This window comes from Bombina bombina, chromosome 4 (genome assembly GCF_027579735.1).
Source record: "Bombina bombina isolate aBomBom1 chromosome 4, aBomBom1.pri, whole genome shotgun sequence".
Classification (NCBI taxonomy): Eukaryota; Metazoa; Chordata; class Amphibia; order Anura; family Bombinatoridae; genus Bombina; species Bombina bombina.
In genome coordinates, this window is record NC_069502.1 from 868,229,052 (window position 1) to 868,245,559 (window position 16,508).

General features: G+C 41.2%; 1 protein-coding gene across 1 annotated transcript in view; it reads left to right on the forward strand.

Moving 5' to 3' along the window:
* LOC128657358 (gastrula zinc finger protein XlCGF48.2-like) overlaps window positions 1-16,508 on the forward strand; it is a 135,759-nt gene that overhangs the window by 48,731 nt on the left and 70,520 nt on the right. Inside the window, exons 3-4 of the mRNA XM_053711674.1 lie at window positions 13,433-13,537; window positions 13,825-13,938. Coding sequence (XP_053567649.1) covers window positions 13,433-13,537; window positions 13,825-13,938 — 219 coding nt within the window. The remainder of the gene's footprint in view (window positions 1-13,432; window positions 13,538-13,824; window positions 13,939-16,508) is intronic.

Here is a 16,508-nt window from a genome sequence, read left to right on the forward strand (position 1 = left end):
GCAACTCATCACAAAAACAGTCTCACTACTGCAAATCCGCATCTCATCTCATGTCACTCTCCCTCTTGCTCATACTAGCTGCTGGCGACATCTCCCCTAATCCTGGTCCCCCACAACTTCCTTGCCCCGCACACCCATGTGTGCCCTTCAATAGACTTCAAAAACAAAACTCTGTTAACCTTAATCTTATTCCTCTTGCATCTAAAGCCACCACCCCCTTCACTTGTGCACTATGGAACTCTCGCTCTGTTTGTAACAAACTCACTTCTATCCATGACCTCTTTATCTCACACTCTCTCAATCTTCTGGCTCTCTCCTTCAGACACTGCTTCCTCTGCTGCACTGTCACATGGGGGTCTCCACTTCAGCCACACTCCTAGGTCTGACAATAGACAAGGAGGTGGTGTTGGTATTTTACTTTCCTCTTGTTGGACCTTTCAACAATTACATCCCTTCTCTTCCCTCACATATTCTTCATTTGAAACACACATGATACGCTTATTCTCTCCCCTCTCTATATGGGTTGCAGTCATATACCGCACCCCTGGATCACCAACTCTATTTGTAGATCACTTTGCTGCCTGGCTACCTTACTTCCTTTCCTCAGGTACCCCTGCTCTCATTCTCTGTGACTTCAACCTCCCTGTTGATAATCCCACTGCCTCCTCTGCAAAACAACTTCTGCAACTCACTTCCTCTTTTGGCTTGTCACAATAGACTGACTATCCCACTCACAAAGATGGTCACTCCCTTGATCTGATTTTCAGCTATCGATGCACTATCTTAAACTTCACAAACTCACCTTTTCCACTTTCTGACCACCACCTCCTCACTTGTACCATCACCTCCCTCCCTACAACTCTCCCTCCTTCTACCCCCACACTAAACTTCACAGAAGAATCAAGTCATTAGATCAGCAACAGCTCGCTAGCTCTCTCGAACCTCTTCTCTCTTTCATCCCCTCCTTTTCCTGTCCTGATGAATCCATCTGCCACTATAACTCTACCCTTACATCGGTTCTTGATAACCTGGCCCCGCCTACTATAGCTCGGAAAGCATACACTCATCCTCAGCCCTGGCATACTCCTCTGACATAGTACCTACGCAGATGGTCCCGTACTGCTGAGTGACACTGGAGGAAATCTCGGAGTTCTGCTGACTTTCTTCACTATAAGTTCATCTTGAACTCTTACTATTCTGCCCTTAATCTATATAAGCAACATTACTTCTCTGCTCTTATCTCTACTCTTTCTTCAAACCCAAAACATCTGTTCTCCACATTCATTACTCTTCTCCGCCCACCCCCACCTCCCACCACAACTTTTGTCTCACCCAAGATTTTGCCAGCTACTTCAACAACAAAATCAACTCCATCAAAAATGAAATCAGCTCTCAACATACCACCGGTCTCCTACCCCCTCAAAAGCTCACAATTATTCAAAACCCACATTGCCATAAATTTAGCTCTTTCTCTTGTTAAGTGTATCCAGTCCACGGATCATCCATTACTTGTGGGATATTCTTTTTCCCAACAGGAAGTTGCAAGAGGATCACCCACAGCAGAGCTGCTATATAGCTCCTCCCCTCACTGCCATATCCAGTCATTCTCTTGCAACTCTCAACAAAGATGGACGTAGTAAGAGGAGAGTGGTGTATTATAGTTAGTTTTTTAACTTCAATCAAAAGTTTGTTATTTTTAAATGGTACCGGAGTGTACTGTTTCATCTCAGGCAGCATTAGAAGAAGAATCTGCCTGTGATTTCTATGATCTTAGCAGAAGTAACTAAGATCCATTGCTGTTCTCACATATTCTGAGGAGTGAGGTAACTTCAGAGAGGGAATGGCGTGCAGGTTTTCCTGCAATAAGGTATGTGCAGTTAATATTTTTCTAGGGATGGAATTTGCTAGAAAATGCTGCTGATACCGGATTAATGTAAGTAACTGGTATCAGGCTTATTAATAGAGATACATACTCTTATAAAAGTGTAATATAAAACGTTTGCTGGCATGTTTAATCATTTTTATATATGTTTGGTGACAAAACTTATTGGGGCCTAGTTTTTTTTCCACATGGCTGGTTTGATTTTTGCCTAGAAACAGTTCCTGAGGCTTTACACTGTTGCAATATGAGTGGGAAGGGCCTATTTTAGTGCTTTTCTGTGCAGATAAAAATACTGACAGAGACATTCAGCTTCTTCCTGCATGATCCAGGACATCTCTGAAGGGCTCAAAAGGCTTCAAAGTCGTGTTTGAGGAGGGTAACAATCACAGTAGACTGTGGCAGTTGTTGTGACTGTGTTTAAAAAACGTTTTTGTCATTTATTATTCTGTTTTTGTTATTAAGGGGTTAATCATCCATTTGCAAGTGGGTGCAATGCTCTGCTGACTTGTTACATACACTGTAAAAATTTTGTTAGTGTAACTGCCTTTTTTCACTGTTATTTCAAATTTTGTCAAAATTTGTGTCTCTTAAAGGCACAGTAACGTTTTTTATATTGCTTGTTAACTTGCTTTAAAGTGTTTTCCAAGCTTGCTAGTCTCATTGCTAGTCTGTACAAACATGTCTGAAACAGAGGATACTTGTTCATTATGTTTAAAAGCCATGCTGGAGCCCCATAGGAGAATGTGTACTAAATGTATTGATTTCACCTTAAACAGTAAAGATCAGTCTTTATCTATAAAAGAATTGTCACCAGAGGGGTCTGTCGAGGGGGAAGTTATGCCGACTAACTCTCCCCACGTGTCGGATCCTTCGCCTCCCGCTCAAGGGACGCATGCTAATATGGCGCCAAGTACATCAGGGACGCCCATAGCGATTACTTTGCAGGACATGGCTGCAATCATGAATAATACCCTGTCAGAGGTATTATCCAGATTGCCTGAATTGAGAGGCAAGCGCGATAGCTCTGGGGTTAGACGAGATACAGAGCACGTAGATGCTGTAAGAGCCATGTCTGATACTGCGTCACAATATGCAGAACCTGAGGACGGAGAGCTTCAGTCTGTGGGTGACGTCTCTGAATCGGGGAGACCTGATTCCGTGATTTCTAATTTTAAATTTAAGCTTGAGAACCTCCGTGTATTGCTTGGGGAGGTATTAGCTGCTCTGAATGACTGTGACACAATTGCAGTGCCAGAGAAATTGTGTAGGCTGGATAAATACTATGCAGTGCCGGTGAGTACTGATGTTTTTCCAATACCTAAAAGGCTTACAGAAATTATTAGTAAGGAGTGGGATAGGCCCGGTGTGCCCTTTTCCCCACCTCCTATATTTAGAAAAATGTTTCCAATAGATGCCACTACACGGGACTTATGGCAGACTGTCCCTAAGGTGGAGGGAGCAGTTTCTACTTTAGCAAAGCGTACCACTATCCCGGTTGAGGGCAGTTGTGCTTTTTCAGATCCAATGGATAAAAAAATTAGAGGGTTACCTTAAGAAAATGTTTATTCAACAAGGTTTTATTTTACAGCCCCTTGCATGCATTGCGCCTGTCACTGCTGTGGCGGCATTCTGGTTTGAGGCCCTGGAAGAGGCCATCCAGACAGCTCCATTGAATGAAATTATTGACAAGCTTAGAACGCTTAAGCTAGCTAACTCATTTGTTTCTGATGCCATTGTTCATTTGACTAAACTAACGGCTAAGAATTCCGGATTCGCCATCCAGGCGCGTAGGGCGCTATGGCTTAAATCCTGGTCAGCTGACGTGACTTCAAAGTCTAAATTGCTCAACATTCCTTTCAAGGGGCAGACCTTATTCGGGCCTGGCTTGAAGGAAATTATTGCTGACATTATGGGAGGCAAGGGTCATACCCTTCCTCAGGACAGGGCCAAATAAAAGGCCAAACAGTCTAATTTCCGTGCCTTTCGAAATTTCAAGGCAGGAGCAGCATCAACTTCCTCTGCTTCAAAACAAGAGGGAACTGTTGCTCATTCCAGACAGGCCTGGAAACCTAACCAGTCCTGGAACAAGGGCAAGCAGGCTAGGAAGCCTGCTGCTGCCCCCAAGACAGCATGAAGGAACGGCCCCCTATCCGGAAACGGATCTAGTGGGGGGCAGACTTTCTCTCTTCGCCCAGGCGTGGGCAAGAGATGTTCAGGATCCCTGGGCGTTGGAGATCATATCTCAGGGATATCTTCTGGACTTCAAAGCTTCTCCTCCACAAGGGAGATTTCATCTTTCAAGGTTATCATCAAACCAGATAAAGAAAGAGGCATTCCTAAGCTGTGTGCAAGACCTCCTAGTAATGGGAGTGATCCATCCAGTTCCGCGGACTGAACAAGGACAGGGATTTTATTCAAATCTGTTTGTGGTTCCCAAGAAAGAGGGAACCTTCAGACCAATCTTGGATCTAAAGATCTTAAACAAATTCCTCAGAGTTTCATCATTCAAAATGGAAACTATTCGGACCATCCTACCCATGATCCAAGAGGGTCAGTACATGACCACAGTGGACTTAAAGGATGCCTACCTTCACATACCGATTCACAAAGATCATCATCGATTCCTAAGGTTTGCCTTTCTAGACAGGCATTACCAATTTGTAGCTCTTCCCTTCGGGTTGGCCACTGCCCTGAGAATTTTTACAAAGGTTCTGGGCTCACTTCTGGCGGTTCTAAGACCGCAAGGCATAGCGGTGGCTCTGTATCTAGACGACATCCTGATACAGGCGTCAAGCTTTCAAATTGCCAAGTCTCATACAGAGATAGTTCTGGCATTTCTGAGGTCGCATGGGTGGAAAGTGAACGTGGAAAAGAGTTCTCTATCACCACTCACAAGAGTCTCCTTCCTAGGAACTCTTATAGATTCTGTAGAGATGAAAATTTACCTGACGGAGTCCAGGTTATCAAAACTTCTAAATGCTTGCCGTGTCCTTCATTCCATTCCACGCCCGTCAGTGGCTCAGTGCATGGAAGTAATTGGATGAAATGAGGGTGTAATACACATCAATGTGTATTACTGCCCTTAGGGGGCGCCTCCTATAGCCTAACAACTAAACATATGTTCAAACAATATCAGTTAACTAAATTAATACTTATAAGAGATATATATATACAGAAACATACATATATATAAAAGTGTACCAACATAAAGTCCAGTAAGTGATATAGATATAGTCCCAATCAGTGGTAAGTCCAAAAAAAACAGTAGTAGGCAGCTCTCGGTCTTAGGATGGTCTTCCTGAAAGATGGGTAACTAGAAAAAAAGAAAACACAGAGGCGCCAAACATGGCCTAGTATAGCCAGATACCAGATATAACAATTAACAGGGTAGCAATTGGATACTCACAAAGGAGACGCACCCAATGGTGCTATTGAAGCAGACTGGAGCCTCTCAGTGGTCCAGCTCACTGATGTGTCTCACGTATCAGTTGTGGTCCTTGGTGATGGTGATTAACAGGTTCCTGAGTGAACAAAAAATATGCAAACCATAGCCCAGTAACGTTTGTACAAGTGAATGGCAATCTGAGCAATCCTACTTACAAGATCCAAAGCACCTGCAGGTGCATACACTGCAAACTGGAACCAAACAGTCGCCCAGTAGACTGATCCCTCCAGGTGAAAGCAGATTAACTCTCAGGTGCCAATCAAAGTTTGAGCAGCATGTAAATGATATAAAGATTGTCCAAAAAGCAAGTGTATTTCTGTAAAAATCTTTATTAAAATGCGACGCGTTTCTCAGCTATAACAAGCTGTTTCATCAGGCTAAAAAATTTTAAAAACACATTCAGAATACACTTGCTTTATACAAAACTAGACCTACTAATTAGCCAATCAGATGGCTCCAACCTTGATGGTCATTAAGTGTTAGCACCTGTCTGCTAGAAGGTTGGTATGGCAACCAACAGCCCAAACATAATTTAGTACAGATACCAAACTTCAGCAGACCATACTAGTGACCAAATCATCGTTTGTGTGCATCAAAATAAATCATCATTGTGTATTGATGATAATAAAAAACATAAGCAAAACACTGTTAAGAACAGGAACACATTTCCTATAAAATTGTACTTCATGAAATATAAATAAACAAACTAATACATATAATGATATGTTTCCCATACCTATTCAGTCTACATAAATCGTGCTTTTATAATTTCAGCCTTAACTTCCTCTTAAAAAATGTTAAATTAAATATGCGACTTAATAACAAGTTAAGGACAGGCAAAGCAATGCTGTCAAACTTATTGTTAAACTAATGTTGCAAACCCAAGTGTTCGTTAATACGACTCCTGCTTCCTGATGTCAAATAGCACAATAGCTGATTCTTCAAAAATAAATGGGTGGAATTTGTTTGACGAAAATCTTGTGAGACCTTGATGACAGGTGTATATTAACAGCCGCTGGGTATAAGGCTATTTTATGTGCGATCCTTGTATGTCAGTGTGTTTACCACTGATCCGGTGGCTTATCGGTGTTTAACCGGGTTTATCTCTATATGCGGTATTGCCTAAACATTTGGGTGTAAACTATTTGTATAGCATAGAATCCTACACCAATGGCTGCTTTGGCCTGTGTGGGTGGGTGTGAACTATTCCTATAACGTATAAACATGTACCAATGATTGCATAGGCATGTGCAGATGGGATTGGCTTAACCTGACAACGTCAGCATACTGTGTGTCAAGCGTACAACCTCAATCTTGCGTGTAGAGGTGTCAACCCACGCAATCTCCGTGAACGACAGTTCAAATAACATTATGCGATCCTATCTATTTGGCAGGGGATGTTATATCCAAAGTATATCTAGGCTGCCTGCACTCATAAATAGAGCGTTGTGTCACAACTCTGAGCACCAAATGTAATACTGTCATAGACATCTAGTAGGCACTCGGTTCTAATCAAAACATATAGTATTATTATGTTGAATTTATCCGACCTTTGTAATCATATGCTGATAAGCCACCGGATCAGTGGTAAACACACTGACATACAAGGATCGCACATAAAATAGCCTTATACCCAGCGGCTGTTAATATACACCTGTCATCAAGGTCTCACAAGATTTTCGTCAAACAAATTCCACCCATTTATTTTTGAAGAATCAGCTATTGTGCTATTTGACATCAGGAAGCAGGAGTCGTATTAACGAACACTTGGGTTTGCAACATTAGTTTAACAATAAGTTTGACAGCATTGCTTTGCCTGTCCTTAACTTGTTATTAAGTCGCATATTTAATTTAACATTTTTTAAGAGGAAGTTAAGGCTGAAATTATAAAAGCACGATTTATGTAGACTGAATAGGTATGGGAAACATATCATTATATGTATTAGTTTGTTTATTTATATTTCATGAAGTACAATTTTATAGGAAATGTGTTCCTGTTCTTAACAGTGTTTTGCTTATGTTTTTTATTATCATCAATACACAATGATGATTTATTTTGATGCACACAAACGATGATTTGGTCACTAGTATGGTCTGCTGAAGTTTGGTATCTGTACTAAATTATGTTTGGGCTGTTGGTTGCCATACCAACCTTCTAGCAGACAGGTGCTAACACTTAATGACCATCAAGGTTGGAGCCATCTGATTGGCTAATTAGTAGGTCTAGTTTTGTATAAAGCAAGTGTATTCTGAATGTGTTTTTAAAATTTTTTAGCCTGATGAAACAGCTTGTTATAGCTGAGAAACGCGTCGCATTTTAATAAAGATTTTTACAGAAATACACTTGCTTTTTGGACAATCTTTATATCATTTACATGCTGCTCAAACTTTGATTGGCACCTGAGAGTTAATCTGCTTTCACCTGGAGGGATCAGTCTACTGGGCGACTGTTTGGTTCCAGTTTGCAGTGTATGCACCTGCAGGTGCTTTGGATCTTGTAAGTAGGATTGCTCAGATTGCCATTCACTTGTACAAACGTTACTGGGCTATGGTTTGCATATTTTTTGTTCACTCAGGAACCTGTTAATCACCATCACCAAGGACCACAACTGATACGTGAGACACATCAGTGAGCTGGACCACTGAGAGGCTCCAGTCTGCTTCAATAGCACCATTGGGTGCGTCTCCTTTGTGAGTATCCAATTGCTACCCTGTTAATTGTTATATCTGGTATCTGGCTATACTAGGCCATGTTTGGCGCCTCTGTGTTTTCTTTTTTTCATGGAAGTAATTGGCTTAATGGTAGCGGCAATGGACATAGTGCCATTTGCGCGCCTGCATCTCAGACCGCTGCAATTATGCATGCTAAATCAGTGGAATGGGGATTACTCAGATTTGTCCCCTCTACTAAATCTGGATCAAGAGACCAGAGATTCTCTTCTCGGGTCCATCTGTCCAAGGGTATGATCTTTCGCAGGCCAGATTGGACGATTGTAACAACAGATGCCAGCCTTCTAGGTTGGGGCACAGTCTGGAACTCCCTGAAGGCTCAGGGATCGTGGACTCAGGAGGAGAAACTCCTCCCAATAAATATTCTGGAGTTAAGAGCAATATTCAATGCTCTTCTAGCTTGGCCTCAGTTAGCAACACTGAGGTTCATCAGATTTCAGTCGGACAACATCACGACTGTGGCTTACATCAACCATCAAGGGGGAACCAGGAGTTCCCTAGCGATGTTAGAAGTCTCAAAGATAATTCGCTGGGCAGAGTCTCACTCTTGCCACCTGTCAGCGATCCACATCCCAGGCGTAGAGAACTGGGAGGCGGATTTTCTAAGTCGTTAGACTTTTCATCCGGGGGAGTGGGAACTCCATCCGGAGGTGTTTGCTCAACTGGTCCATCGTTGGGGCAAACCAGAACTGGATCTCATGGCGTCTCGCCAGAACGCCAAGCTTCCTTGTTACGGATCCAGGTCCAGGGACCCGGGAGCAACGCTGATAGATGCTCTAGCAGCTCCTTGGTTCTTCAACCTGGCCTATGTGTTTCCACCATTTCCTCTGCTCCCTCGACTGATTGCTAAAATCAAACAGGAGAGAGCATTGGTGATTCTGATAGCGCCTGCGTGGCCACGCAGGACCTGGTATGCAGACCTAGTGGACATGTCATCTCTTCCACCATGGACTCTGCCTCTGAGGCAGGACCTTCTAATACAAGGTCCTTTCAATCATCCAAATCTACTTTCTCTGAGACTGACTGCATGGAGATTGAACGCTTGATTCTATCAAGGTGTGGCTTCTCCGAGTCAGTCATTGATACCTTAATACAGGCTCGGAAGCCTGTCACCAGGAAATTCTATCATAAGATATGGCGTAAATATCTTTATTGGTGTGAATCCAAGAGTTACTCATGGAGTAAGGTTAGGATTCCTAGGATATTGTCCTTTCTCCAAGAGGGTTTGGACAAAGGCTTATCAGCTAGTTCTTTAAAAGGACAGATCTCTGCTCTGTCTATTCTTTTGCACAAGCGTCTGGCAGAAGTTCCAGACGTCCAGGCATTTTGTCAGGCTTTGGTTAGGATTAAGCCTGTGTTTAAAACTCTTGCTCCCCCGTGGAGCTTAAACTTGGTTCTTAAAGTTCTTCAGGGAGTTCCGTTTGAACCCCTTCATTCCATTGATATTAAACTTTTATCTTGGAAAGTTCTGTTTTTGATGGCTATTTCCTTGGCTCGAAGAGTCTCTGAGTTATCTGCCTTACATTGTGATTCTCCTTATCTGATTTTTCATTCAGACAAGGTAGTTCTGCGTACCAAACCTGGGTTTTTACCTAAGGTGGTTGCTAACAGGAATATCAATCAAGAGATTGTTGTTCCATCATTGTGTCCTAATCCTTCTTCAAAGAAGGAACGTCTTTTGCATAATCTGGACGTAGTCCGTGCCTTGAAGTTTTACTTACAGGCTACTAAAGATTTTCGTCAAACATCTGCCCTGTTTGTCGTTTACTCTGGACAGAGGAGAGGTCAAAAAGCTTCGGCAACCTCTCTCTCCTTTTGGCTTCGGAGCATAATACGCTTAGCCTATGAGACTGCTGGACAGCAGCCCCCTGAAAGGATTACAGCTCATTCTACTAGAGCTGTGGCTTCCACCTGGGCCTTTAAAAATGAGGCCTCTGTTGAACAGATTTGCAAGGTTGCGACTTGGTCTTCGCTTCACACCTTTTCAAAATTGTACAAATTTGACACTTTTGCTTCTTCGGAGGCTGTTTTTGGGAGAAAGGTTCTACAGGCAGTGGTTCCTTCCGTTTAAGTTCCTGCCTTGTTCCTCCCATCATCCGTGTACTTTAGCTTTTGTATTGGTATCCCACAAGTAATGGATGATCCGTGGACTGGATACACTTAAAAAGAGAAAACATAATTTATGCTTACCTGATAAATTTATTTCTCTTGTAGTGTATCCAGTCCACGGCCCCAGGTCTAAATTTTAATTAAACTACAGTCACCACTGCACCCTATGGTTTCTCCTTTCTCGTCTTGTTTCGGTCGAATGACTGGATATGGCAGTGAGGGGAGGAGCTATATAGCAGCTCTGCTGTGGGTGATCCTCTTGCAACTTCCTGTTGGGAAGGAGAATATCCCACAAGTAATGGATGATCTGTGGACTGGATACACTACAAGAGAAATAAATTTATCAGGTAAGCATAAATTATGTTTTCCTTACACAAGACACAACAAAGATTTTAATCCACTCTCTCATCCTTTCCTGCCTCGACTACTGCAACTCTATCCTCTTTGGTCTCCCTAGCTGCCGCCTAACTCCCTTACAATCCATAATGAATGCCTCTGCCAGGCTCATCTTCCTTGCTCATTAAACACCGCTAGAAATTATCTTTTTTGCTTGTCGGATAGCGTTCGTATTACAAGTTGCAAGTAAAATCTTTGCACGCAAGCAAAATCCAATGCACGCAATCTTCAGGACTTCGGATACCGTGAACTCGTTAACGTATTCTCCTAATAGACTTCAATAAAGCTAGTATTTAAATAAAAAAAATGAACACTTATCGATTGCGCACTAACCCGACCGCATATAACTAAGGGCGGACAACTCGACGTGAGTTATAAATATTTTACATTCCAATGTTCTTCACATAGAAGAAAATGTTCTATATATTTTATATATTTTTTTTTTTGGAAACTATATATTTATACCTATATCTATCTATTTATCTATCTATCTATATAAATATATACAGGTGGCCCTCGTTTTACAACGGTTCAATTTACACCGTTTCAGAATAACAACCTTTTTTTTCAGTCATGTGACTACTATTGAAAAGCATTGAGAAGCAGGGCATTTAATAAAGTAGCCAGTAGGTGGAGCTGTCCGCTTGTGTTGCAGCAAAGCCAAGCAAGCTGAAATTTATCAGTTTAACCAGACCTGAGCTGTCGAGCAGATTTCAAAAGAACAAGATCTTCCTGTCTATAAATCAGTCCAGATTGGAATGCATAGAAAGAACTGTTTGCAGAAAAATGCAAGTGAAGTCTGTGTTGTGTGATTATTGTATTAGGTTTATAATGCTGTTTAGCAAATGTTTTTGTTCATTTAACTTAGTTTAATTATACATTCTGTGTTGTGTGATTATTTTATTAGGTTTATAATGCTGTTTAGCATTTAAAGTCTTTATTTCAAAGCTTTAAAAATAAATGTATTAGGTGTTACTTATGACAATTTTGAGAGGGGCCTGGAACCTATCTCCCTCACTTCCCATTGACTTACATTATAAACTGGGTTTCAATTTACAACGGTTTCGCTTTACAACCATTCCTTCTGGAACCTAACCCCGGCGTAAACTGAGGGCTACCTGTATATATATTTATTTATATATATATAATATATATATATATATATATATATATATATATATATATATATTATTAAATATTAAAATTGAATAATTAATTTTTTCATGTTTTCAGGTATCTGAGTGGAAAGGGCTACAAAGTATGTGTGTGGGGGGTATATATATATATATATATTTATATATACACACACACACATACATACACACATACATACATACATACATTAATCCACATATTTAGATATATATATATATATACATACAAATATTTATATATATAGTATAAAGGAGAGCACTCACAGGATTTCATGTTGCAATAGAGTGCGAGCTCAATCCTATTGGCTGATTGAATTCAATAGGATTTTTTCAACCTTAATTCCGATTGGCTGATAGAATTAAAAGTACCTTCATTTGTCAGGTAGTCGTCTTTGGAAGAGGATGCTCCGCGCCGGATGTTTTAAAGATGGACCCGCTCCGCGCCGGATGGATGAAGATAGAAGATGCCGTCTGGATGAAGACTTCTGCCCGTCTGGAGGACCACTTCTGCCGGCTTCGTTGAGGACATCTTGCCTTTCAAGGGCTATTGATAGTTTAGTTTAGGCTTATTTTGGGGGAGCTTTTTTTATTTTGATAGGGATATTAGATTAGGTGTAATTAGTTTAAAGATCTTCTAATTTGTTTTTTATTTTCTGTAATTTAGTGTTTTTTTGTAATTTAGCTAATTGTTTTGAATTTAGTTAATTGTATTTAATTTAGGGAATTTATTTAATTGTAGGGTTAGGTTAGGTGTTAGTGTAACTTAGGTTAGGTTTTCTTTTACAGGTCAATTTGTATTTATTTTAGCTAGGTAGTTATTAAATAGTTAATAGCTATTTAGTAACTATTCTACCTAGTTAAAATAAAATTGCCTGCAAAATAAAAATAAACCCTAAAATAGATACAATGTAACTATTAGTTATATTGTAGCTAGCGTAGGGTTTATTTCACAGGTAAGTATTTAGTTTTAAATAGGAATTATTTAGTTATTAATAGTAAGTTTTATTTAGATTTATTTTAATTATATTTAAGTTAGGGGGGGTTAGGGTTAGACTTAGATTTAGGGGTTAATAAATTTTAATATAGTGGCGGCGACGTTGGGTGGCGGAAGATTAGGGGTTAATAAATGTGGGTAGGTGGCGGCGATGTTAGGGACAGCAGATTAGGGGCTAATAATATTTAACTAATGTTTGTGAGGCGGGAGTGCAGCGGTTTAGGGGTTAATATGTTTATTATAGTGGCGGCGATGTCAGGAGCGGCAGATTAGGGATTAATAATTTCATTTTAGTGTTTGCGATGCGGGAGGGCCTCGGTTTAGGGGTTAATAGGTAGTTTATGAGTGTTAGTATACTTTTTAGCACTTTAGTTATGAGTTTTATGCTACAGCTTTGTAGTGTAAAACTCATAACTACTGACTTTAAAATGCGGTACGAATCTTGACAGGGTAGAGTGTACCGCTCACTTTTTGGCCTCCCAGGACAAGCTTCTAATACCGGCGCTATGGAAGTCCCATAGAAAAAAGACTATACGCAATTTGCGTAAGTTGATTTGTGGTAAGGCCAAAAAAGTGTGCGGTGCCCCTAAATCTGCAAGACTCGTAATAGCAGCGGTAGTAAAAAAGCAGCGTTATGAGGCTTAACGCTGCTTTTTTACTCATAATGCAAGACTCGTAATCTATCTGATAGATTTTAAAATGAATCTGCTTTATTTGTACAGACACAGATAACGTTGATATAGGGACAGATGAGATACCAGAAGATCTGTGTGTAAGGCGTCAGCTGGGGCCAACAGATGAGGAAACCAGTGACAGTATCAGCTCAGGTAAGTGTGCACATGGGTTGTGCCTGAGGGAGACAGGATTAAGGTGCATGCGCATGCATGTTGTGCCTGAGGAAGACAGGATTAAGGTGCTTGTGCACGCATGTTGTGCCTGGGGGGGGGATGCAGTTACAGGTGAGTGTGCACGTGTGTTGTATGTGAAACAAAGGTTACAGGCATGTATGTTGTGCTTGGTGCATGTGGGATACTAGCGAGTGTGCACATATGTTGTGTCTGAGGCATGTAAGGTACAAACAACTTACACATACACGTGCATCCTCACTGTACAGGCCTTATGGATGTGACATCTTCAGATGGTTCAGCGGATGAGTACAGAGAAGAACCAAATATGTGTGATCAGGTGAAGACTGAGGAGGATGAAGTTCCTACAAATACGGCTACAGGTGATTAGCGCTTATTAAGTAAAGGGAAGATTCTGTGATGGTGACATTTTGTGTCATATAAATAACAGTTATATTTGCTTAAATGGTTACACGGCAGACAGATATTAGTGTGCAGCTCAAGTTTAAAGGGACATTCCAGCCAAAATTGGAATCTACATTGATACATTTCAGTTTTGAATAGCAGTATTTTTATAATATACATGTATTAGGAAAAACAATTTTAATAAAAGCCATAGCTGTTTCAAAACATTGTACAATACACAGTGCCTTAAACCCCTAACTCATTATTGCAAAACATTGTACAATACACAGTGCCTTAAACCCCAAGCTCACTAGTGCAAAACATTGTACAATACACAGTGCCTTAAACCCCAAGCTCACTAGTGCAAAACATTGTACAATACACAGTGCCTTAAACCCCAAGCTCACTAGTGCAAAGCATTGTACAATACACAGTGCCCTAAACCCCAAGTTCACTAGTGCCTAATATCAGCTTGTATATGAGCGGTTTGTGAATTTCATACCGGGTCGTAGATGGAACTGTGATACAGAAATATAGAAATAAGAAAGGAGGATGCCTTTGAGCTCATAGATGAGCCTGTTGGATTGATTGTGCAGTACGCTGTGCCCCTGTTTCTTTCACTTTAAATATCTATACTGAAATGAACCCGATCACCCCCTCCGGTACCCCGGCCTATATGTTTTTTAGATTAGTGTTGGGATTAAGAGATGAAATGTGGGAGTGGTACTGGGAGCTAGTTGGTTAAAGTTGTATTTTTTCTGTACATATATATATATATATATACCGTATATAAAATTAAATATTCAAATTGTATAAAAACAACTGTTTTCAGGTATCTGAGTGGAAAGGGCTACAAAGTATGTATGTGTATATATAAAAATATAAATATCGGGGGGCGGAGCCTGCAGCTGTTGCGGAAGGACGTGTGTGAGAGGAGCTCTCGACTCTTACTAAGGTTTAATTATATGTTTCTATGTTAAAAACCACAACTACTTTACTGGACATCTCAATCAATGTGCCTGGAGTTGCCCTGGAAGAGTTGACGAGATAAATCTACATAAACGGATCTTCCTATGCTCCTCAGCTAGACCGCATAGGGACAGAACACGTGGCAATCAGGCCTACCTAGTGACTCTGCCTAACTGTGTAGTCGGGGCTGCCGCATTTTTACCCCCCCCCGGTCCCCACAGATTCCGGGTTATTAGCAACGCATAGTTGCTGCTCTCCCTTTTCTAATCAAACAAAAAGCTACCTGCTTCTCGGAACAGAGATACCGCTACCTATATCCTGATAATGGAGGCGCTGAACAGATGGGAGTACACAGTCACCCAGCTACTGTCCAATCACTTTCAAAGCCTAGAGAAAGAGCTCAGTGGACTCCTTAGGCTGCATGGAGCTGTTGGGTCACAGACGGAGGAACATATTTGTGTCCACTCAACTACTCAGATAGCGCCGGTCAGTGCGACGACCCCCCACCTTTATAGCCCGATGAGTGTGATGCTCTCTGCAGCTGGGGAACCTACACTTTCCATAGCTCCAGACCGGGAGATGCTGGGGTTCTATGAGGAGTCATGTGGCCGTGATCATCCTAGACCTAAATCTGCTGGAGGAGCGAACATAAGAGGCGAGTCAGTCGCCCAAGCAACTCAGAATAAGCTGCGAGTTCAGGCACAGTGATCCGGAGCCTTGGTACTGCCGTCTATGTGGCTAGGCGTTGATGCTGGCTTAAGGGTCTTTGCAGATCGAGCCAGCGATTGCAATAGAGCTGAATCTTTCACCTTCTCACTCTGCAATTCCTCTCAGACCGAACTAGATCAGCATATTGGTTCATTTGTCCCCTTTGATCCAGGAGGTTTTCCAGGGCTGCTGCCGACCGAGTTTTTACCTGCAGCTCGCTCATATATTGCAGAAGAAATAACTCAAACGATGGCACTGGGTTCTTGGAGCCGACAACTTTTACACTTAGGACCCGTTTCCCTAGTTAACATTTTCAGCTCCATATGCTGTGGAGTGGGCTGTGAGTGACATATTCATCGGGACTTTCTCACCAAAACTCTGAACTGGTATGCTAAGTCCTCAAGAAGTATGCGTGAACTGAGGTATTTGGTCAGTGACATCCCAACAACATGACAATCGTTGTCCGCAGTCTAGCTATACTTAGGAAGCTGTTTAGCCTGAGACTTTACCAGTGTTTGGAAAATTTCTATATACCCCAAACGTTGCCTTTTCATTACTGTTTAGCATATCTAGTTATAGCAGTACTGCATATTATATGTTTTATATGTGTTATAGATCCTATTACCCTTTCACATGCAGCCTGTAAATGTTTCTTCTGGCTCAATCTGCATTAATAGAGTCATAGTACATAGGTGCCCCTCATATACTTCACAAAAGCTGCACCCTTCTCTGCTATGATAGGTTGTTATTATATATTGTATTTTCACCTAAAGCTTGCCAGTTATTTAGATGTGTACTTAATAGATAGTGAACTCCTTTTATAGGATTATACTATATCAAGCAAGAATAATATTACAGAACTATATTTTTG